The following is a 23,646-nucleotide window of genomic DNA, read 5'->3' as shown; positions in this document are numbered from 1 at the left end:
CACCTCCCCAATGCCCTAGCTTAGGTTCAAGATCCTGCGTAATTTTCTATGCCTGTGTCCATGAGGTCTAAAATTGCTGCAAGTTAGTATTTTTATTATCATCATAACAATGGATGCTTTTCTGCCACTGGCCATTCATATATCCAAATATATTTAGTTAAGACCAGCTTTTCTCAGCCTTTTAGCCCACAGGAACCCCTAAAATAATTGTCAGGTATCAGGGGACAAATACCAAAAACAATTCATCAGGAGTCAATATCAACAATGCCTCTTACATTGGTGGTCAGTAGTAGAATGAATGATCTCCTTATAGCGGTGGACAGACTGCCACCCTTACAGGCAGCTAAAAAAAAAAAATTGGTGTCATGATCCTAGAGCTATGCAGGCATCATCAAATGGGAGGTCAGTCTGCCACAACTCAAGGAACCCTGTGCAAGTTCTAGAGCAGGGGTCTCTAAACTTTTTAAACAAAGGGCCAGTTTACTGTTCTTCAGACTTTAGGAGGACCAGACTGGCCATAGGGAGTAGAAAAGTCAGTGGGAGAAATGGTGCTCCATCGTTGGTGTCATGGGAGGAATTGTGCCCCATTGTTGGTGTCTTTGGGAGAAACTGTGCCCCAAGGGCCAGTTAAAGCTAAGCAAAGGGCCACATCCAGCCCCCCGGATGCAGTTTAGAGACCACTGCTCTAGAGGAACCCTGTTTGGAAATGGCTGGTTTAGATTATTCCCACATTTATGTTATCCTGTCTTCACATTCAGGTGCCATCTGCCCCCTGGAAGAGATGTGTGATGTGGCACACAAATATGGAGCCATGACATTTGTGGATGAGGTGCATGCAGTGGGTCTGTATGGTGCTCGTGGTGCAGGTGTCGGAGAAAGAGATGGAGTCATGCACAAGATGGACATTATCTCTGGAACACTGGGTAAGCCAATGCTGCTGTGTATGTGTCTTTTTTTGCAGTTACATTGGTCCAGCTTGGATAGGCTTGCGGTTGCACCATGGTATTTAAATACAAAATCCCCCCCCCCTTTTGGGTTTAAAAAAAGCCCCCCAAAAACGCTTTCTAGGGGTGGCAGGATCACCTCCTAAATGTCTGGTAGCATCTGCTCTACTGCCCTATGAAATAGAACCAGCCAGGAAAACCACAAAGTAGGTTGCCAACATCCCTAAACTTAATAAGAAGAAGGTAGTAACCCCCATTTTTATACTGGGTCTTTATAGGCAACTGGGAAACCAACAATTTTATTTGTCCAAAAATGTAAATTAAAAAAGTTTATTAAATACATTTAAATAAAATATAGGTGTCCTTGCAGACTATTAAAATGTATCACAAATGAAACGGCTGAATAGTCTCAACATATACATAGACTTTAGTGACAGTATCTCCTCTCTATCCCAATGCGTTTCAGGAGGGATTCAGTCTTTTCTTCAGGGGTGTTCTGGGAGAGAGTCACAGCATTTGGTTTAATTCATGATAAGCAGCACAAGCTACAGCCATTAAAGTATAAAAGAAGAATCCACTTTTGTCATATGATGGAGATAGTCATGTGTCCCCACATTCAGGGCCCAATGTATGATCCTTGCAAAGGTCACCCAGCCGAGCTTGACAAAAAAAAACAAGCATCTAGTAGTTGGTGTCAGGCTGAACAAAACAGGGTGTCACAGCAGAAAGGGCAGAAGTGTTTTTTTATGCAAATACAATTTTTGGTTTTCCAGTTGCCTATAAAGTCTTAGTACAATATTGGGGGTTAATACTTTCTTACTGCCCTACAAAGAGCAATCCATCACTGACTGCTTCTCAGAGGGCGGTGGAGACTGGCACCTGTGCGAAAGAGCCCTTATCTAGTGGGGCTGGCATTGCTAAACCATCTTTTTAAAAATACTAATAATCTATGCTCAGCAGTAGCTGAAAATGTGCTCTGACGTGTGTTGGTTGCCATGTAGCACAGCCTCTGGGTGTGGCAGATATCTGCGTCCAGGGCCTTATCGGAGTCGTCAGTGCAGACTGGGTGTGTTCATGCAAGCAGGACCCAAATCAGCTGTGCTGAGCACTGGCCACCATATACCTCTATATACTATGCCTGACATTTACTGGGGTAAAAAAATAAAGCCCATTTATGATAAATGAAGACTTCTACTACTCTTTATAGAGCTGCACTGTCTTGTATTATCACTAAACTGTGCAGAGAGAAACAGAGAGGCTGGATCCTGCTCCTTTAAAGCATGTTATACAGCACATTGTCATTTGGCACCCTGTATCACCTAAAATACTTGGCTGATCCTGCCTGGTTCTGCCCCCCCCCCCCCCCCCCGTAAACTGACCACGGTTCATCATGGCTGCTGAGCCCTGACACTGTGGTCTGTTTACGTGCCTCCATCATCCGCAGCTCTTCTGTCCAAAAAAAAAGAAAAGGTTTGCATACAGTTCTACTTTAAAATACTTATATGGGTAGAAGAGTCAACCTAGCCACCCAAAACACATAGGGAGATATATATATATATATATATATATATATATATATATAATATATATATACATTTTCTGTGCATATGCTTTAAGCATTCACACAGCTATCATAAATGTATCTAATGTGTTTATTTAAAATGATTAGCAGTGCCATCTAGTGGCCATAATATTGTATTTCCCCGATTGCGATATTTCAGTTAAATACTGCATTAAGCCCTCTAGGTGGAGCTGACGATCATAGCAAATAAACATATTGAACACATTATGGTGATTATACGTGATTGATGTATAAATGCTTGAGGGATTCGCACAGTACATAAAAATAAAAAATAGATCCCAAGGTGTTTTTTGGATGTGCTTGAAAGGTGCAATGGGGGTTCAAGTTTCATTGCTGCTTATAAATAGAGTGACTTGTAGGTGACCCTTATATGTTACTTTATGGAGAGATAAAGAATATTCAAATACTTCTATGGGCAGTGATTTTGTCTAGTCACTCGAAACATGCGCTATTAAATTCTCCATTCTTTGCTCTATCAGGAAAGGCCTTTGGCTGTGTTGGTGGCTATGTAGCAAGCAGCGCTGCACTCATAGACACAGTGCGTTCTTATGCTGCTGGATTCATTTTCACGACCTCCCTCCCTCCCATGGTGCTGGCCGGAGCTTTGGAGTCTGTGCGTGTCTTAAAGAGTGAAGAGGGGCAAGCTCTCCGACGTGCCCACCAGCGAAACGTCAAGCACATGCGCCAACTTCTAATGGATGCTGGGCTGCCTGTCATAAACTGCCCGAGCCACATCATACCCATACGGGTGAGTTGATATCACTGCTTGCAATACTTTTGTGTGTCTTAGTCAAGGGCACCCTATGTATAGGTTATATGCCAAAGTATGCAGAAATTAGGAACTTGGTTTTGCATGTTGGGGTGTTAACTCCTGTTCTAAGGAGCTGGGTTCCTTATAACGTCATTAAGCTTTTGTATATGGCCATGAGAATCAAATAAAAAGTCAAATGCAGCCAAGAAAACAGCACCGCATATGTCTGTACTCCTCCCCAGGAGTCTACCCTACCTTTACCTATTGATCCTGGTGACCACTGCCCTTAGCATTAAAAGCGATGAGAAATCTAACTTTTCTTTTGTTGATACAGAAACTGGAGGTGAGGTAGAATCTTCTCTCTGGGAGACCTGTTCTGGTAATAATTAAATTAGCTTGTAGGCAGATGCAGTCTACTTCCTTCCCTGCAGGTGGTGCTATTCCACAGCAGCACTGCAGCTGGACAGGAAGTCAGGAGTATGGTTCCTCTACTGTTTGCTGGGTCATCGGGGAAGTAAGCCAATTAGATGCTGCTGCCCCATGTGACTCGAGCAGCCATTGGGCCAGGCAGATCCTATTTAAGGCCCTGGCTCCCAGTATTTTGCAAGTAGCAGAGTGGGGAAAGGTACCCTTTCTGTTAGGGACAGTACTATCATTAGGGAAAGGTTCCTGATGAGGAGAGAAAGCAAGGGTCACAACTCTTCTGGAGACCTTCCTGATTAGGTTTAGTTAGATGGCCAGACCACATTCTGTCTCCTCTCAAAAGACGCTGTCAGTCCAGCTGAAATATGTTTCTTTCACATTGCTGGAAACTGCGAGTGCACTCAGCTGGGTAACTTTCCCAACGTGTTTGTTTTTAGTGACGTATTACTTTAATACAACTCTTCTATTGCATCTGCCTGTGTGAATTATTGCTGCTGCACCACCCCTACAAGCTAATCTAAAAAGGGGCTTTCCCCTCACTTTTGGGAGGTCCTCTCTTACTTCCTGCTGTGTCTCTAGGCAAGGAACCAAAGGGAAATCTCCACAAAGGGAGGAAAGCAGCAAGAAAAACCTTATAGGGGTCATAAAGAGACAGAGCTTTTATATTTGGATTTCGGTACCAAACAGGAAGTGAGAGGAAATCCCTGCAATCCCTTAGCCCCCCCCCCCCCCCCCAGGTCACCAGAACATGTGTCCCCATTGAATGATTTTCCCTACATTACTTTCTTGGGACAACCCTCAATTTGGGGTTTTCTTTAATTTCAATAATGGTAAACAGGACGAATACAGAGGGTGGGGGAGGGGGGGGGGGGCACAGACAGAAGTAAAAACCTAACCATTGTTTTAATTCCTCTCCACTCTATCCAAAACAGCCACACTGTTCTCTATGGGGTGGTTGGAAAGGAAACAGACCGCCTGTTTCTATCTACCTGTCATCCAACTCGCTGGACACGTCCGCTGCCATCTGACGCTCCATAGAGAGCAATGGCTGGTCCGATCACCTCCACCTGAAAAAAAAACTTACAGGTGGACCTTATGTGACTGCCCATGTGAAACCAGCCTTAGAGAGACACAGTCCCCTCGCCAATCTGACCCCTATAATTTATACACCCTCTACTAGTGCTCCTTCCTGCTCCAGAACCTAAAGACTTGTGCCGATATCCAGGGGGGAGTGATGAAGTCATGTTTATGTGATAGTGCTTGGGCCCAACTATTGGCTGGTAGTGATCCACCTGGATATCGACACCATTCATTAAGCGCTGCCACAGGCTTCTCCAATTGTCGTTGGCTGTGAAGGAGCACCATGCAGAGGAAGGGCGAGGCACTCTGTCCAGTCTCACTTTGTTCTGCATGGCAAGGAGACATTGGGAGTGATTTACTAAAACCGGAGCATGCAAAATCTGGTACAGCTTTGCATGATAGCCAATCAGCTTCTTACTTTAGCTTGTTTATTTAAGCTTTGCCAAAAAAAAATAATAATAATAATAATCTGGAAGCGGATTGGTTTCTATGTACAACTGAACCAGATTTTGCACTCTCCAGTCTTAGAAAAACAACCGCACTGTCTCATTAAAGTGGAGGGCCACCCTGAAAACAAAGAAATATTAAAAATGACAAAAAAATCAAAAAAAAAATAAAAAATGAATGACTGTTGCTAGGCACATAATCCTAATCTTCCTCTTCCTCCTCCGCGGAGATCTTCTGTCTTCTCTCCTCGTCGCGGCGTCTTCTGGGTAATGGGTCGCGCTGTGTTCTGGGAACTGTGTGTTCCAGAACACAGCGCGTCCCATTCAGAAAGTGCTGCGGGACTCGCGCATGTGCAGTAGGAAACGGGCAGTGAAGCCATAAGGCTCCACTGCCTGTTTCCCTTAGAGGGAATGGCGGCGCCGGGACCCGAGAGCCGAGGGACGGGTCAGCCTCGGGCGGCCGACATCGCGGGTGCCCTGGACAGGTAAGTGTGTTTATTAAGTCAGCAGCTGCAGTGTTTGCAGCTGCTGACTTTTTTTTTTTTTTTTTTTTTTTTTTTTAAACGGCCCTCCTCTTTAACCTCCCTATTAAGCCTAAAGCTAGCCTTACATGGCTCACATTTTGTCAGATTCCTGCGGAGTTGACTGAAATTTGAGTTGTGGTGGCCTGTCAGCAACCCTCAGCTCACCAAAAGTGGATTTCTGAATCAACGCTTGCCAAGGAGCTGGGTGGATAATTGTGGGCTGAACTTGTATAGAAGAATAAAAGCATGTTAAACCCAAACAATACAACTGTACACTTTGAATTGACAAAAACCCAAACAGAACAGTAGTAATAGACACTGCTTGATAAAATCTCAATGTGTATTTTGATGATCACTTGAACAGCCAATCCTACAGCAGTACAAGTTTTCTTTCGAGAGATAAAACTATTTGAGCCACTGTAGGCGGATTTTATCACCGCTCACACACATGGCCTGCAAGGTGTTAATCTTTTTCTGATATCTGCCCCAAGTGCTCCTTTGTACATGCGTGTTAATCAGTGCTCACCAACAGACATTTAAATACCCCACCCTAGTCTACAGCTGGCTATATGCTAGTAGAACTTCATTCAAAAATTTTCGTTTTCAGAATGCTAATTTCATTTTCCAATGGTTTGACACCAATTGAAGATCGATTTTGACCCCACAAATGAGTAAATTCAAAACCGCGGGATGAAATTTTTTTATTGAATTAAATTTTAACTGTGAACCTGGTCTTCATTCAGGAAAAATTGTACATATTTTAATGTTCTAGGTACAAAAAAAAACAAAAAAAACTTACGGCTGGGATTCCACTCAAGTAGCAGGTCTACAAAATGTTTTAAGGGTTTATGAACTATATTAGTTGACTCAAAGATGTAAAGCTCTGATGAACAAGTTTCCATATGAATGAAATTCTACTTGGAGATGGCAAGCTTCAATGAAAGTGTCCTAGTTGGCTGCTCTAATAAACCTTCACGAAAGTAAAGAAATAAAAAAAAAAATTGCCCAAGGGAATTTTTATGCAGGTTAGTCAAGTACAAATATAATTAAAGCAGATTCTTTTACTTTATTACAAAAAACAATATGAAAAAACAAAAAAGAATGCACCAAACATAATTTTTTTTTACAATTTTCACATTGATATAGAATGTACACTTTTTTCTTCAAAGCTCACAAGGTTTGTGTAAAGATTAACAAACAAACATAAGAAACATCATACATCTCACTGTTCATTTCACATGAATTTGAGGTTTCTGACCTGCATTCGGAACAATAAGATCAGCCAACAAATGGAGAGTCTGTCCCAAGTGTGGAGTAGACAAGGGACAGCCTAAGGCCGCGTACACACGGGCGGACTGTTCGCCCAACCTTGTCCGCTGAACAGTGTTTGGGCGGACAGTCCGCCCGTGTGTGGGCTTTCAGCGGACAGTTTCAGCGGACAGTTGGACGGACAGTCTTTCGGAAATTCCGAAAAACTGTCCGCTGAAACTGTGTTTGAGCGAACAGTCCGCCCGTGTGTAGGCTACTTTCGAAATGAGCAAACTGTTCCCGCTCGGAAAGTCCGCCCATTTCGAGCGCGTGTACAGGTAGGCGGGGCCCGCGAAGGAGACGTCGCGGGCTCCGCCGCCTGGAATGGGCTTAAAGGGGAACCCCAACGCCGAAAAAAATCGGCGTGGGGGTTCCCCCAAAGTCCACACCAGACCCTTGTCCGAGCACGCTACCCGGCCGGCCAGGAAAGGGGGGCGAGCGAGCGCGGCCCCCCCTCCTGAGCCGTACCAGGCCGCGTGCCCTCAACATGGGGGCGGCCCCCCCACCCCAAAGCACCTTGTCCCCATGTTGATGAGGACAAGGGCCTCTTCCCGACAACCCTGGCCGTTGGTTGTCGGGGTCTGCGGGCGGGGGGCTTATCGGAATCCGGGAGCCCCCTTTAAGAAGGGGGCCCCCGGATACCGGCCCCCCCACCCTATGTGAATGAGTATGGGGTACAATGTACCCCTACCCATTCACCTGTGAAATAAAGTACAAAAAAAACACAACACAGGGAAAAAATATTTTATTGCACAGCTCCGGGGGTCTTCCGTCTTCGGGGGTCTTCTCGCCGGACTCCTCCGCTATCTGTGTGTAGCTCTTTTACTAGCGGAGGAGCCCGGCTTTCTTCCTCCCCGCCGCCGGCCTCTTCTCCCGACTTCGGGGGTCTTGTCCCCCTCTTCGGTTCTTCTGCCGGGCCACCGCGCCTTCTTGTAGCTCTTTTGCAGGCGGTGGCCCGGTCTTCTGTCGCCGCTGCCTTCCGTTCTTCTGTCGCCGCCTTCGGTTCTTCTGCCGGGCCACCGCGCCTTCTTGTAGCTCTTTTACAGGCGGTGGCCCGGTCTTCTGTCGCCGCTGTCGTCGCCGCCACCGCCGCCTTCCGTTCTTGTTCTTCTTCTTCTTCTTCTTCTCCTGGAGATGTTGACTCGACGAGCTCTCCGGCCGGAATGCCAGAGCCGCGCTGTGCGGTCACTTATATAGTGACAATGGGGCGGTGTCACATGGTATATGTCACATGGGTTGGTCACATGGGTTGATGTCACATGGGGACTATGACATCGTAAGGGGCGGGGTCACCATGTGACCAACCCATGTGACATATACCATGTGACACCGCCCCATTGTCACTATATAAGTGGCAGCGGAGCGTGTCCCTGGCATTCCGGCCGGAGAGCTCGTCGAGTCAACATCTCCAGGAGAAGAAGAAGAAGAAGAAGAAGAACGGAAGGCGGCGGCGGCGACGACGACAGCGGCGACAGAAGACCGGGCCACCGCCTGTAAAAGAGCTACAAGAAGGCGCGGTGGCCCGGCAGAAGAACCGAAGGCGGCGACAGAAGAACGGAAGGCAGCGGCGACAGAAGACCGGGCCACCGCCTGCAAAAGAGCTACAAGAAGGCGCGGTGGCCCGGCAGAAGAACCGAAGAGGGGGACAAGACCCCCGAAGTCGGGAGAAGAGGCCGGCGGCGGGGAGGAAGAAAGCCGGACTCCTCCGCTAGTAAAAGAGCTACACACAGATAGCGGAGGAGTCCGGCGAGAAGACCCCCGAAGACGGAAGACCCCCGGAGCTGTGCAATAAAATATTTTTTCCCTGTGTTGTGTTTTTTTTTGTACTTTATTTCACAGGTGAATGGGTAGGGGTACATTGTACCCCATACTCATTCACATAGGGTGGGGGGCCGGTATCCGGGGGCCCCCTTCTTAAAGGGGGCTCCCGGATTCCGATAAGCCCCCCGCCCGCAGACCCCGACAACCAACGGCCAGGGTTGTCGGGAAGAGGCCCTTGTCCTCATCAACATGGGGACAAGGTGCTTTGGGGTGGGGGGGGGCGCGCGGCCCCCCTTCCCCAAGGCACCCCCCCCATGTTGAGGGCACGCGGCCTGGTATGGCTCAGGAGGGGGGGCCGCGCTCGCTCGCCCCCCTTTCCTGGCCGGCCGGGTAGCGTGCTCGGACAAGGGTCTGGTGTGGACTTTGGGGGAACCCCCACGCCGATTTTTTTCGGCGTTGGGGTTCCCCTTTAAGCCCATTCCAGGCGGCGGAGCCCGCGACGTCTCCTTCGCGGGCCCCGCCTACCTGTACACGCGCTCGAAATGGGCGGATTTGCCTCCTCCTTACGTGGGCGAGTCCGTTCATTTCAAAAGTTGAGCGAACTGTTTGGCAAACAGTTCGCTGAAACAGTCCGCTCGTGTGTGGGCAAGTCCGCTCATGCAAATTTTGAGCGGACTGTTTGCCGAAACTGTTTGACGAACAAGGTTGGGCAAACAGTCCGCGCGTGTGTACGCGGCCTAAGAGTTTAAATAAATGAACACAGTCTCTCAGTCCAAAAATTTGTTCATGCCAATATGAAATTAAATCCACATGGAAATTAATAAGATCCAAAAGGTATTGGTTCCATGAGATGATGATCCAAACTGGTAAGGTGACATGGTGATGGCTCAGGATCAAATAGTCAACCACCTGTGGTACGAGCTAGGTCAGGTTGAAGATCAGGGATAGAGGTCGACCGATATGGGTTTTTCTCTGGCCGATGCCGATGCTGATATTGATATTTAGAAATCATGGTGGCCGATATATGATGCCGATTTTTTTGGGCCGATATGTTAGGCCGATTTTATTTATTTTTTTTTAATCCCCCTTGATCTAACACACCTTTCCCACTGGGGCGTTTTTTAAGGCGCTTTTGGGCTAAAAATAGTGCCTGTAAAGTGCCTGCAAAATGGCTCCCCTGCAGTCTGTGTGAAAGACAGAGTGCTTTCACATTGAGGCGATGCGCTGGCAGGATCTTAAAAAAAAAAAGTCCTGCAAGCAGCACGTTTGGAGTGGTGTATACCGCTTCTCCACCACTCCTGCCCATTGATATGAATGGGCACCACTGCCGAAGCGCATGCAATGCGATTTGGCAGTGGTGCTTCATGGGCGCATTTAACCTCTTCCTTGGCCGCTAGCTGGGTTATATGTGCCCCACTAGCAGCCAAATAGCACCGCTAAAATGATGGTAAAGAGCCGCTAAAACTTGCGTTTTACCATCAACGTCTGCCCGCTCCAGTGTGAAAGCAGCCTTCATAAGTGATACAGAAAATTTCTTACACTTAAAGCGGAGGTCCACCCTAAAATGGACCTTCCGCTCATCGGATTCCTCCCCCCCTCCGGCGCCACAATTGGCACCTTTCAGGGGGGAGGGGGGTGCAGTTACCTGGATAATCCAGGTAACTGCACCCACTTCCGGGCTAGCTCTCTGCGGAAAGGGGCGTACATTACGCCCCCTTCCGCAAGTGCCCCGCTGCCTGCTGGGAAACACACAGATCCCAGAGGCAGCAGGGACCGTCCTCATTGCGCAGCGCGGCTCGCGCATGCGCAGTAGGGAACCGGGAAATGAAGCCGAAAGGCTCCATTTCCTGATTCCCATACCCAAGATGGCGGCGGCAGCACTCGAGTGTCGATCTAGAGATCGGCTTCGGGTGCCGACATCGCGGGCGCGCTGGACAGGTAAGTGTCACTATTTTAAATATTTTAAAAGTCAGCAGCTGCAGTATTTGTAGCTGCTGGCTTTATTAAAAAAAAAAAAAAAAAAAAAAAAAAAAAAAACGCGGACTCCCGCTTTAAACATTTATTAAACAAAACAAACCTCCAATCAGTTTACTTGTATGTATGATCTAGATTAAAAAAAAAAAAAAAAAACCTATTAAATAAAAACGGGTAGTCAAAACTTTTGGACAAAAAAAAAAAAAAAGGGCTAACTTTACTGTTTTTATTTTATTTTTATTTTTTAAATGGTGTATTTTATTCCCAAAAAAATGCATTTGAAAGACCTCTGTGCAAATGCCGTGTGACATAAAATATTGCAACAACCGCTATTTTATTCCCTAGGATCTCTGCTAAAAAAATATATATAATTTTTGGGGGGTCTAAGTGATTTTCTGGCAGAAAATACAGGATTTTTACTTGTAAGCAACAAGTGTCAGAAAAGATTTAGTCTTTAAATGGTTAAACTGAGAACTTCTACACACAGAGATGACTTCATTCATTCAGAAGTATAAACATTGTATCATTTAGTTCTTTTCTTGGCAGTCTGCCCAGAGAGGAGGAAAGGGTTGCTATGACGACTCAGCAACTCACACTGACTTCTTACAGAAGTCATTTCAAAGTCCCGCTGTAGAATCGGCTTTTTATCAACACAATCGGCCGATGCCGATTATTTAAAAAACGGCAAATATCGGCCGATATATCGGTCGACCTCTAATCAGGGATATATGAACCAGTCAGGGAGTTTCGCAACTATGGCACATTAGATCTGCAAAGGATCCTCAGAAGCATATGGAAAACACAAGGTAGCCAAATGTCAGAAATGACCAAAACATAGTATCACTAAAACAAATTATCCACTTACATCAAGGTTAAAGAAGTGCTGCTTGGACATGGAGGGAATTAGTGTGCATGAAGCTGGATCACACGGAGTCAGACGGCCGTCATACACATGTAAAAAGCCAGTGGCGGTGTCCTCAGGCCTTCCTCAAGGAACCTGGCTCACCAAGGAGCACCAGAGGATGTCAGGGGGCATGTACAATGTGTTTCAGAGGCCCCACACCCCTTTTTAAGGTGTGGCCAATGCATCAAATTGAACCAAACTTAGAAATCCATGGCGACTACCAAAGGTGATATCAAACAATCAGTGAAATGGTGCAACAGTAGCGTTTTTTTTGGCCTCATTTTGCACTATTTCATTGTTTTTTCTCACATCACCTTTGGTCCAGTATTGGGGGTCACCATAGATTTCTGAGTTTGGTTTGATCTTGTGGGTTAGCCACACCTGCCCAATGATCTCCACCACTTGCAGTGAATCTTAGCCTGCCCCCTGTCTCCTCTCCCCCCCCCCCCCCCCCTAGCACAGACTCTTCATTTGTTAATCTCCGAATTGTTTTCAGATTACAGATTGATTAAAAGTTTTGGCTACCATCATAATCATCTACACCTTGTCAGAAACAACAAACTCCTGATGAGGTGAACGGTGTTCCACGAAATGCATTGAGATGTTTCTTAGGTTTGTTCATTACACAAACCTTCTCTGCTTTGAAGAAGAGTGTATAATCTATATGAAATATGAAAATTGTAAGAATTAGATTTGGTGCATTGCTTTGTTTTTAACCTTTTTCTATGTAACACGGTATAAGAATCTGCTTTTATGGTATTTGTACTAAAAATTTGTCTAAATTTCAGAAAAATGCCCCATGGGAAATTGTTTTATTTCTTGCTTCTTTGCAAGTACCGTATATACTCGAGTATAAGCCGAGATTTTCAGCCTCTTTTTTGAGGCTGAAAGTGCCCCCCTCGGCTTATACTCGAGTCATCGCTGTCTGCCCGCTCGATCAGCGTGTCGAGCAGACAGACAGCGGCCATTCTATGATTCAAAAGCCGCGCCTCCGGCTCCGCCTTCGCCTGTGATAGGCGGAACACTGAATTTCCCAGCAGCCTGTGTTCCGCCTATCACGGGCATCTTCTCATCCTCGTACTACGGACGAGGATGATACGACGTCCGTGATAGGCGGAACACAGGCTGCTGGGAAATTCAGTGTTCCGCCTATCACAGGCGAAGGAGGAGGCGCGGCTTTTGAATTTTACAATGGCCGCCGACGAAGAGGGCACGGGACGGAGGCAAGGCAAGGCACGGGACAGGACGGGACGGGACGGGACGGGACGGGACGAAGGCAAGGCACGACACGGGACGGAGGCTCGGGACAAAGGCTCGGGACACAGGTAGGCTGGACACACACACACACACACACACACACACACACACACACGGATGGAGACACACACACACAGGGATGGATGGATGGATGGATGGAGACACACACACACAGGGATGGATGGATGGATGGAGACACACACACACAGGGATGGATGGATGGATGGATGGATGGAGACACACACACACAGGGATGGATGGATGGATGGATGGAGACACACACACACAGGGATGGATGGATGGATGGACACACACACACACAGGGATGGATGGACGGACACACAGGGATGGACGGACACACAGGGATGGACGGACACACACACAGGGATGGACAGGCATGTCTCACCCTCGGCTTATACACGAGTCAATAAGTTTGCCAGTTTTTTTGGGGGTAAATTGGGGGCCTCGGCTTATATTCGGGTCGGCCTATACTCGAGTATATACGGTATTTAGGATGGAGGCATCTGTACCAGACCTAGCTGCCCTTTGTTCTGATAAACTATCACACCATTGTGGTCTCAACTGAGGTTGACAGATACAATTTAGACAGAATAACGTATGCTGGATGATCACTCAAGTAATTTAGACTATGGGGCAGTGTTTCCACTTCTCTTACTTTGTCCTGCATGACAGGTTGGTAATGCCGCCATGAACACCAGGATCTGTGACATACTTCTGTCTGAGAACAACATCTACGTCCAAGCCATCAACTACCCAACCGTTCCCCGTGGAGAAGAATTGCTCAGGCTGGCTCCCTCCCCTCACCACACTCCTGCCATGATGAGCTACTTTGTAGGTAAGGAATATTCTATAGGAGATTATAGACGCTTCCATAATGCATCGAACATTAGTCATAATCAATAGTTGGGTCAGGATGGATCCTGGGCTGATTTAGGCTTGCTTCAAAATGTGGCATTGAACACACTTTTTTAAAGCACTCTAAATCCCAATCAGAGCACCCCTCACTAAATAAAATGGTTACCTTACAATCCTGTTGCATTTGCTTTGCTTTATAAATTATACCCTGTGTAATTTTCTTGGTGCTTCAAAGCATCTCCAAAGCCTCCATAGAAGTCTGTGACAACGCTCGCCAACAGCACCTGGGTGAACAGGGTCCGGGCTTAAGCGGAGCAACTAGCAGACAGCACACATGGTGTGCAACATGGGAACGCTATAGTGGAAGGTGCGTGGGGACCGGAGAGATAGGACTGTGCGCCGGAGGATCAACAGAGCTGGGGGTCCAGATCAGGAGAAACTAGCAGAAGCCACACGTGGTGAGCAGCATGGGAGCAATATAGCGGGAGGTTTGCGGGGACCGGAGAGAGAGAGGAGAATCAGCAGAGCTGGGGGTTACTACTGAGCAGGGGGATCAGCAAAGCGGGGGGTACTACTGAGTGGGACATCAGCAGAGCTGGAGGTAGTTACTGAGCAGGGGCATCTGTTGGATTGGAAGTACTAATGAGCTAGGGATCTCCTAAGAGGGGTACTACTGAGACGGGGGTTCTACTGGGCCCTTTAAAGCCGATAGAAGATCAACACACACAAGGGATTTTCCAAGCTTCAAAATCACCAAAGCATCAAAAACGCAGAATTCAGCATTTTCCTGATTGGTATAGGTCAGGAAAATATTGCATTGTGGCCACTAGATGGCGATTACAATCTTAGGAAATCATATTAGATACAATATGGCAATTTTTCGTTGTGGCTGTTCAAACATTTAACAAATAGACCCCTTGGGATATTTTCTGGTGGCTTCATCGCAACTGGGAGGACTTTAATACAATTGCATCTTTCTGTTTCACAGAGAGCCTGGTACACACATGGAAGGAAGTCGGGATGCCCTTGAAATCACCATCTGCTGCAGAGTGCAACTTCTGCCACCGGCCCCTGCACTTTGATCTAATGAGCGAGTGGGAGCGTACCTACTTTGGAAACATGGAGCCAAAATACATCACCATGTACGCCTAACCACCACGTTCTGAGGCTCACCACACCAAGACCAGCGGTCTTCATGAAGCAACTCCACCCATAAATCTTTGATACCTCCAATAATCATTCTGATAGCACACAGCAGGCCTCGCGTATAAAAATGATCCAAAAGAAAAACGTGTGGTCTGCTAGTTTCTACCTGGCACTTTGTAATTTGCAATTAAAGCAAGGACAGCTAGAATCTGATTGGCTGCTATTGGCAACACAGGCTTATTATCACGCTTCCTTGAATGGTGACCAGGAACCTCCTGAGCACCAATTACCGCATAGCTGCTGAAGCCCCACCCCTTCTTTCTTGCCTGCAATGTACAAGAGTATGTAGGGCTGTATTTATATAACATCTGTGGAGCTATTCATCCTATTAAAACTGCATGTACATTCGTGTTGTGCAAATAGGGGCAAAATTGAATGTTATTTATTTTCCTCCAGGATGATTATTCATTCATTCATACAGCAATTTAGGAAAATACCTCATTGGGGCCACTAGGTGGAGCCAAGGAAATAAATACTTGTTTACTTTGTCAACTCCTTGTAGTGGCCATAATGCAGTATTTCCCCAAACCACTCTATTATTTGACTGAATACCACTCGACCAGAAGAAAAAAAAAAGCCTAAACATTCAATATTACCTCTATTCACACACAACGAACGCACATGCTGTTTTACAGGTTGAATAGCTCTGAATTTTTTTTTCTATTTTTTTTAAGTACACCCCATGTATTAACTGCACTTGATGCTTATACAAATTAAATTTAGCTTTGTGCTATACCATCTACAACTAACAATTATATTCTGCCTATTGCCACTGAGATTATTACAGTGAAAAGAGAATGAACTTAAAGTGAATCCGTACTTGGCCCATGCTGGACAAAACATAAACATATGATTACAAAGAGTTTATAACTCGGGGGGGGGGGGGGGGGGTATTCTGTAGTCCTAATACTTTCCTGTGTTAGGGTGACAATATTGTCCTGCATAGCATGCAGAGAGAGAGTAGTCACTCTAGGACAGGAAGTGTGTTATTTGCAGGATCATTAGATAAAAAATATAAAGGGAAAAAGCCTAAGAAAAGGAAACAAATGCAGCCACCACATCTAAGGATGGGTAAGCTGCAATATATTGCATTTATGTTCTTGGGTTTAGATACACTTTAATACAGTATGTGTACTTATCTTCTCTGCACTCATATGCCACTTAAGATTTGACTTACTAAGCAATGGCCATGCCCTCCTTCACATGACAAGCAATTGACTCCTCAAGTGCCGGGCACTGCATTGTGGGATGGCAGAGGGAATTGTCTCGTTCTCCCTTACCTAGAAATTCCGGGTTGGTGGTTTGATGGAGTGCAAGAGCATCAGAAGGAAAGTACATGCTGCTTAAAGTGGAAGTTCACTCTAATGCTAACATCTCTACATGCATCCACAATCTAAGACTAACCTACACTAGTATTGGGACGCCTCCCTTTACACGCACACATGAACTTTAATGGCATCCCAGTCTTAGGCCTGATGCACATCTATGCATTTTTTGTGCTTTTTGCATTTTGCACTACAGTCCATCTAACATGGATTCCTATGGAACACGTTCTGTAGTGCAAATCTGCAAAATGCAAAAAAGCACTAAAACTGCATAGGTGTGAATCCAGCCTTAGTCCATAGGGTTCAATATTGGGTTGGACCACCCTTTGCAGCTGCAACAGCTTCAACTCTTCTGGCAAGGCTGTCCACAGGGTTTAGGAGTGGGTCTATGGGAATGTTTGACCATTCTACCAGAAGTGTGTTTGTGAGGTAAGGCACTGATGTTGGACGAGAGGGCCTGGCTCACAGTCTCCGCTCGAATTGATCTCAAGGGTGTAACATCAGGTTGAGGTCAGGACACATGTCCGCTGCCATCTGATGCTCCATAGAGAGCAATGGCTGGTCCGATCACCTCCACCTGAAAAAAAACTTACAGGTGGACCTTATCTGACTGCCCGTGTGAAACCAGCCTTAGAGAGACACAGTCCCCTCGCCAATCTGACCCCTATAATTTATACACCCTCTACCAGTGCTCCTTCCTGCTCCAGAACCTAAAGACTTGTGTCGATATCCAGGGGGGAGTGATGAAGTGATGTTTATGTGATAGTGCTTGGGCCCAACTATTGGCTGGTAGTGATCCACCTGGATATCGACACCATTCATTAAGCGCTGCCACAGGCTTCTCCAATTGTCGTTGGCTGTGAAGGAGCACCATGCAGAGGAAGGGTGAGGTACTCTGTCCAGTCTCACTTTGTTCTGCATGGGCAAGGAGACATTGGGAGTGATTTACTAAAACTGGAGCATGCAAAATCTGGTACAGCTTTGCATGATAGCCAATCAGCTTCTTACTTTAGCTTGTTTATTTAAGCTTTGCCAAAAAAAAAAAAATAATAATAATAATCTGGAAGCGGATTGGTTTCTGTGTACTGAACCAGATTTTGCACTCTCCAGTCTAAGAAAAACAACCGCACTGTCTCCCTATTAAGCCTAAAGCTGGCCTTACATGGCTCACATTTTGGCAGATTTCTGCGGAGTTGACTGAAATTTGAGTTGTGGTGGCCTGTCAGCAACCCTCAGCTCACTAAATGTGTATTTTTGAATCAAAGCTTGCCAAGGAGCTGGGTGGATAATTGTGGGCTGAACTTGTGCCGGCCAGTCAAGTTCCTCCACCTCAAACTCGCTCTTCCATGTCTTTATGGACCTTGCTTTGTGCACTGGTCCAAATCATTTGGTGGAGGGGGATTATGGTGTGGGGTTGTTTTTTAGGGGTTGGGCTTGGCCTCTTTGTTCCAATGAAGGGAACTCTTAAGGCGTCAGTATATAAGACATTTTGGACAATTTCATGCTCCCAACTTTGTGTGAACAGTTTGGGGATGGCCCCTTCCTGTTACAACATGCCTGCACACCAGTGCACAAAGCAAGATCCATAAAGACATGGATGAGAGCGTTTGGGGTGGAGGAACATGACTGGCCTGCACAGAGTACTGACCTCAACTAGATAGAACACGTTTGGGATTAACTAGAGCAGAGACTGTGAGCCAGCCCTTCTCATCCACATCAACGCCTGACCTTACAAATGCGCTTCTGGAAGAATGGTCAAACATTCCCATAGACGCACTCCTAAACCTTGTGGACACCCTTCCCAGAAGAGTTGAAGATGTTATGGCTGCAAAGGGTGTGCCAACTCAATACTGAATCCCAAGACTGGGATACCATTAAAAGTTCATGTGTGTGTGTAAAGGGAGGCGTCACAATACCTTTGGAAATATAGTGTATCTAGCTCTGTGAAGAAGAAATCGCTATCCATACCTTCTCTGAAGCCACTCTGGTCAGGTCTCCAGCGGCGGAAGTTCTGTGCAGGAGACAGCGGACAACGGCTGGGAAACACCTGGGAAGTGACGGCACCCATAGAGTTACAATGAGGCTTCTGTTGTCGCTGCCTCCTCTGCACATGCCTCCAGAGCAAAGCCGCAGCTGACAGCTCAGAGTGGAACAGGACCGGCTTCAGAAAAGGTATGTATAAAAAAAATAATAATAAATAAATAAAAGGGAGGTAAATTGCCACAATGATGTGAAGTTATGAGAACGGATTCTGAGCGTTAAGAAAAGGTATGTATAGCAATTTCTTCTTTACAGGGCTAGATAGGTTAGTCCAGTGGTTCTCAACCCTGTCCTCAAGTACCCCCAAGGCCACTTTTTGGGAATTTCCCTTAGATAAAATAGCTGTCCAAAATACCAAGCCATCGACTGATTTAAAGCACCTGTGCAAGATAAAGGAAAACCTACAAACATGGCCTGTTGAGGGTACTTAAGGACAGGTTTGAGAACCACTGGGTTAGTCTTAAGGCCCATACACACGATCAGACTTTTTGACAACATGCAAATTAGCTGTTTTGGAGCAACATCCGACCGCGTGTACGCTCCATCGGACAAACTTTTTGGGTTTTCATCGGACTTTTGTTGGCTGTGCGAACGGACAAACTTTCTGGCAACAAAAGTCAGATGGAGCAAAGTCTGATCGTGTGTACAGAAAACCATAGGACTTTTGTACAAAGTACAAACAGGCATGCTCAGAACCAATGCAAAAGATCAGACAACAATACAGAAGTTGACCAAAGGTGGCAGTAAAGAGCAGAAAAACCACATGATTTGGTGAAAGTTGGCTGAAAAAGTCCTGCTGTGTGTATGCAATGCAAGTTCAGGGCCGACGCCCTTTGTACAAAAATCCAAGGGAAAGTTTGTACAAAGTACTATCGTGTGTATGAGGCTTTAGATTGTGGATGCCTGTAGATTTAGAGATTTTAGTATAAGACCCCTTTCACACCAGGGTGTTTTGTAGGCGCTATAGCATTAGAAATAGCACCTGCAATCCGCCCTAAAGAAGCTGCACCATTGTGTGCAGTGTGAAAGCCCAGAGGGCTTTCACACTACAGCGGTGCGCTGGCAGGACGTCAGAAAAAAGTCCTGCCAGCAGCTTCTTTGGAGCGGTGAAGGAGCGGTGTGTTTACCGCTACTCCCCATTGAAATCAATGGGGCAGCGATGTATTGCCGGCGGTTTTAACCCTTTCGTGGCCACTAGCGGGGGGTAAAACGCCGCTAAAAATAGCGGCGTTTTACCGCCGACGCCATCAGCGGTGTGGTGTGAAAGGGGTCTAAGGGTGAACGCCTACTTTAAAATTCCTCCTGTAAAGTGAATTTGCCCAGTATGGTGAAAAAGAGAGGTTCACTTTGAGTTAATTTGTTTCCCCCTAACTTACAACTGATCCCCATTAACCTTACAAAGTACAACTGACTCTAAAACCCGCAAACTATAGCCATTGTTCAGCCGTGTCCAGGCTTTTGGTGTGTATGAGAAGTCCATACTTGAAAAAACTGACAATAAAGAGTGGTGCAAACATTTTGGCGTGCTGTTTTTGGATTTTTGCAGCTGCAAACACGTTTACTTGGGAGAAATGTTAGGAATTTGCTTTACGATTTTATTTAATTTTTTTTCGCTCCAAGCCGATGTATTCTTAGACGTGTACTGAGGAGCGCCTGGTACAAAAGTTCATCTCACGTGAAGAACATTTCAGAACAGTGAAAATTCAAACTTGTAAGTCGCGATTGTGCCGAGAAGGCGGAGCAATTCAGAGCAGCGTCCGCAGAACTTTTTTCGGGGGGGGGGGGATCATTTTAAAGTTCACCAATGCTCTGCCCCTTTTTCAATGTGATAAAGGGGAGGGGCTTAGTCATTATCACATAAAGTACAGGCATGTGCCCATTATATGCAGCCTCACTGTGCCCGTCAAATGCAGCCTGTACAGTACAGAGTGTGTACAGTATGTGTATATAGAGGGGATGGATGGCATTATTATATACAGGAAGGTGGATGTACTGTATATATAGCTGTATACAGGACAGATGATGTATATCTGCAGTCAGCAATGGAGGAAGGTCTCTATATAGAGGATGGAAGACGGGTATATACATTATATATATATATATATATATATACACACACACACACACACACATACACACACACACACACACACACACACACACCTCTTCCTTCCTATATATAGATACCTTCCTCCATTAACACTGACTGCAGATATACATCATCTGTCCTATATACACCCACCTTCCTCCATCAATGATGACTGCAGATATACATCATCTGTCCTGTATACAGCTATATATACAGGAAAGATAATTTATATCTGCAGTCGGTGATAGAGGAATACAGGAAGGAAGGTGGTGTATATAGCTGTATACAGGACAGACGATATGATCTTTCCATAGCTGTTCCATTTCCAACTTTCCCATATATATTATGTCCCTCCTAATGGAACTGCTGTTACCCGTGGTTCTTCACTGCTGAAAAGGTATGCCATTTGACTTAAGGATTTCCTGTGTTGAGGCCTAGGCAACAACTCCTCCATAAGCATTTCTACACCACTCCAGCCCACCTGATGAGTGGGCGGCCCCGCGCCCAGCCAGATCTGTATTTGACAGTATGCACAGGGACTGGAGGCTGGAGCCGAGCCATTGCATCAGATGATCGGGGTGTGGGAGAGACGAACGATCAGAGAGCAGCGGCCAGCAGTCACTCAGCAGGCTCAAAAAAAATTATGCAGTGGCTGACCCTTGCAGAGTCCGGGGGGCACACCTGCGGATACCCATACTCGTGTTGCAGGCTGATGATGGGGCAGAGTGGTGCCCAATTCAGCGAATCACAGCATCCCTTTTTTTTGTTTGTTTTGCACTAGCATTATTTGAAGTGTACAAAACGTACACTGCATTGCCTGACATTGCAATGCAATTTGGGCCGATGCACTGCGATAAAATGCAGCATGTGTTGCAGTGTGAATGGGACACATAGGAAACAAGTGTTTCCTGTGTGTCCCTGCAGTGATAGATGTTTGTCTCCACAGGAAGCAGCTTGCTATGGTGGCACCCGAGCCGAGTCACAGCTCCCTGTGTTCCTTCAGACATGGCGCTGTGGCCCGGCCCCACCCCTTTCTCTTCATATTGGCTGACTGACTTTGATTGACAGCAGTGGAAGCCAATGAAGCCATGCTGTCTCAGCCAATGAGGAGGAGAGTCATAGGCAGCCGAGACATATCATCACAACTAATTTGCACGCCCAGGTGGATTATACTGGATTTTTTTTATCAAAGGAAAACTGGCCCAAAATAGTAAAATATATATATATATATATTTTTTTTTTTTTTAAATGTAGTTGTATATTGTGTGTTATTTGATGTTTCTACACGTAGTACAGCCCAGAAGCAATAGTGCACATTTTCCTTTTTGGATTTTTTTTTGTCCTACCTAAAAACACACCGACACTAATTAAAAATAAATAAAAAATCCTGCTCAAAATATACTGTCCCTGACCTAGAGCTATGTATGTTTTTATATTATTTTAAATGTATTTATTTTATTACAAACACTTTTTTCTGCATGGAAAGACAAATGTATCCATCTCTCCATTCACAGAAAGGGGGGGGGGGGACAGTTGCGGGCTTTACTGTGACTGGTCACGGTAGTAGCCAATCAGAGGCTACCACAGCAATCATAAACCAGAATCGGGAGATCTGGGTCCCAACTGTTAGTATGGGTGCCCCGGGGCTCTCAGCGAGACTCCAGTGCGGCGTGCTCCTAGCACTAAACTACAAAAAGTGCAGTCGCAGTGCAGCGAGGCCACAAATATGTGTTTTACAAAAAAGAGTTATAGGCCAGGGTTATATCCCCTCAGATTTGAATTTTTTGGCCATCTTTGTCTCATTGGGAATATTTCCCTTCACTTCCTGTCCCATAGACAAACAGGAAGTGAGAGGAAATTCCTGCAAATTAAGGGAATTCCTTGAAGACCCCCAGGTCACCAGAACTAGTGTCCCCATTCGAAGATTTCACCTCCATTACTTTTCTGGTGCCAATCTAAAATTTGGGATTTTATTTTACTTTCAATGATAATGGTAAACAGGAAAAATAACGAGCATGAAACTCATTAATGGGGACTCAGACCTCCCCAAAAAAAAAAAAAAAAAAATTGTCATATGTTCTAATCCCTCTCCATTCTATCCAACACAAAATAAAAATGTTGCCTCTGAAGTCCCTTCACACTTGTGCGGCTTAAAAATCGTGTGATTTCCATTGCGACTTTAAGCAATGTGATTGTTTTGTTTGTGCTCTACAAAGTCGCTAAACATGTGCCAAACAGAAAAATGGGTTTCATTTTGCTGGGTTTCTTTTTTTCTTACAAATTGTAAATTTTCAGAACCATATAAATTTGCATTGGTCAAAAATTTATTGACCGATTCAAATTGTGTGTGAAGAATAGCTGGCTGTTAGGGAGCAGGCCGGGAAGCCGGCGGCTGTGACCTTAACAACCAATGACTCATCGGTTGTTAGTCAGCTAAATGTAGGAAAAAAAAAAAAGGAATTGCAGCAATGAAAAAAAAAAAAAAATAGCGTGAGGTACCCCTGCAGTGTAGGTAAACTGCAGCACATCAGTGTGAAAGCAGCCTTATAGGCCCAGGACTGTAAGGACTGGTTTACATTTGTGGTGTTGGGGCGATAAAACCCCATCGTTTATTGTGGTCCGTGACCAGATACCAAATCACTTAAGGAGGAACTGCAGTCTCCTCACATAACCTGTAATAATAATAAAAAAAAAAAAAAAAGCATTCTGAAGCTTCCCTCCAACCACTTTGCATATTATTTTTTTATATACTGCGATTCTGTACTTGCCAAATATGCTGCAGAAATCTCCCACCACTTAGTCTGGTTGCAGCCATTTTAACTGTGGGCAGCTAAAGCCGTTGCCTGTTTACTTCCTGGATTTATACAGACACACACATTCAGCTCTGCAGCTCTTCAAGGCTTAACCCCCCTCCCTTCCTGGCAAACTCATAGGAGTGAGAGAGAGCTGTGCATGTCATAAGCCTAGGCTAAGGACCAGACAAGAAACAGGAAGGGGGCTGTATAAGGTATTTACCAGGCATCCCGTGAACACGTCCGTTCGTGACGAAACGCACGTAGGGAGGTAGGCGTTCTGACGTCTCCGCGTTCTACGCCCAACTAGGAAGTGCGGGCGGCATACGAGTCCCGGCCGGCTCGTTTTTCTTATTATACGATC

General features: G+C 45.8%; 1 protein-coding gene across 2 annotated transcripts in view; it reads left to right on the top strand.

Annotated features, from left to right (window-relative positions):
- ALAS2 (5'-aminolevulinate synthase 2) overlaps nucleotides 1-19,917 on the top strand; it is a 42,914-nt gene extending 22,997 nt beyond the window's left edge. Inside the window, exons 8-12 of one of the 2 annotated variants that reach the window (XR_013274323.1) lie at nucleotides 759-923; nucleotides 3,006-3,274; nucleotides 13,648-13,810; nucleotides 14,819-18,533; nucleotides 18,630-19,917. Coding sequence is in view for 1 of the 2 variants with exons in the window: in XM_077479516.1 (XP_077335642.1) it covers nucleotides 759-923; nucleotides 3,006-3,274; nucleotides 13,648-13,810; nucleotides 14,819-14,982 (761 nt within the window). In the remaining variant the exon portion in view is untranslated. Of the gene's footprint in view, nucleotides 1-758; nucleotides 924-3,005; nucleotides 3,275-13,647; nucleotides 13,811-14,818 lie in introns of both variants that reach the window. The other variant, XM_077479516.1, reaches the window with a different exon arrangement.
- The last annotated feature ends 3,729 nt before the right edge of the window (nucleotides 19,918-23,646 follow it).

Source organism: Lithobates pipiens, unplaced genomic scaffold, assembly GCF_037356315.1.
Source record: "Lithobates pipiens isolate NorthernLeopardFrog02 unplaced genomic scaffold, aLitPip1_a1.2 Scaffold_1, whole genome shotgun sequence".
Lineage (NCBI taxonomy): Eukaryota > Metazoa > Chordata > Amphibia > Anura > Ranidae > Lithobates > Lithobates pipiens.
This window is presented reverse-complemented; position numbering and strand designations above follow the sequence as displayed.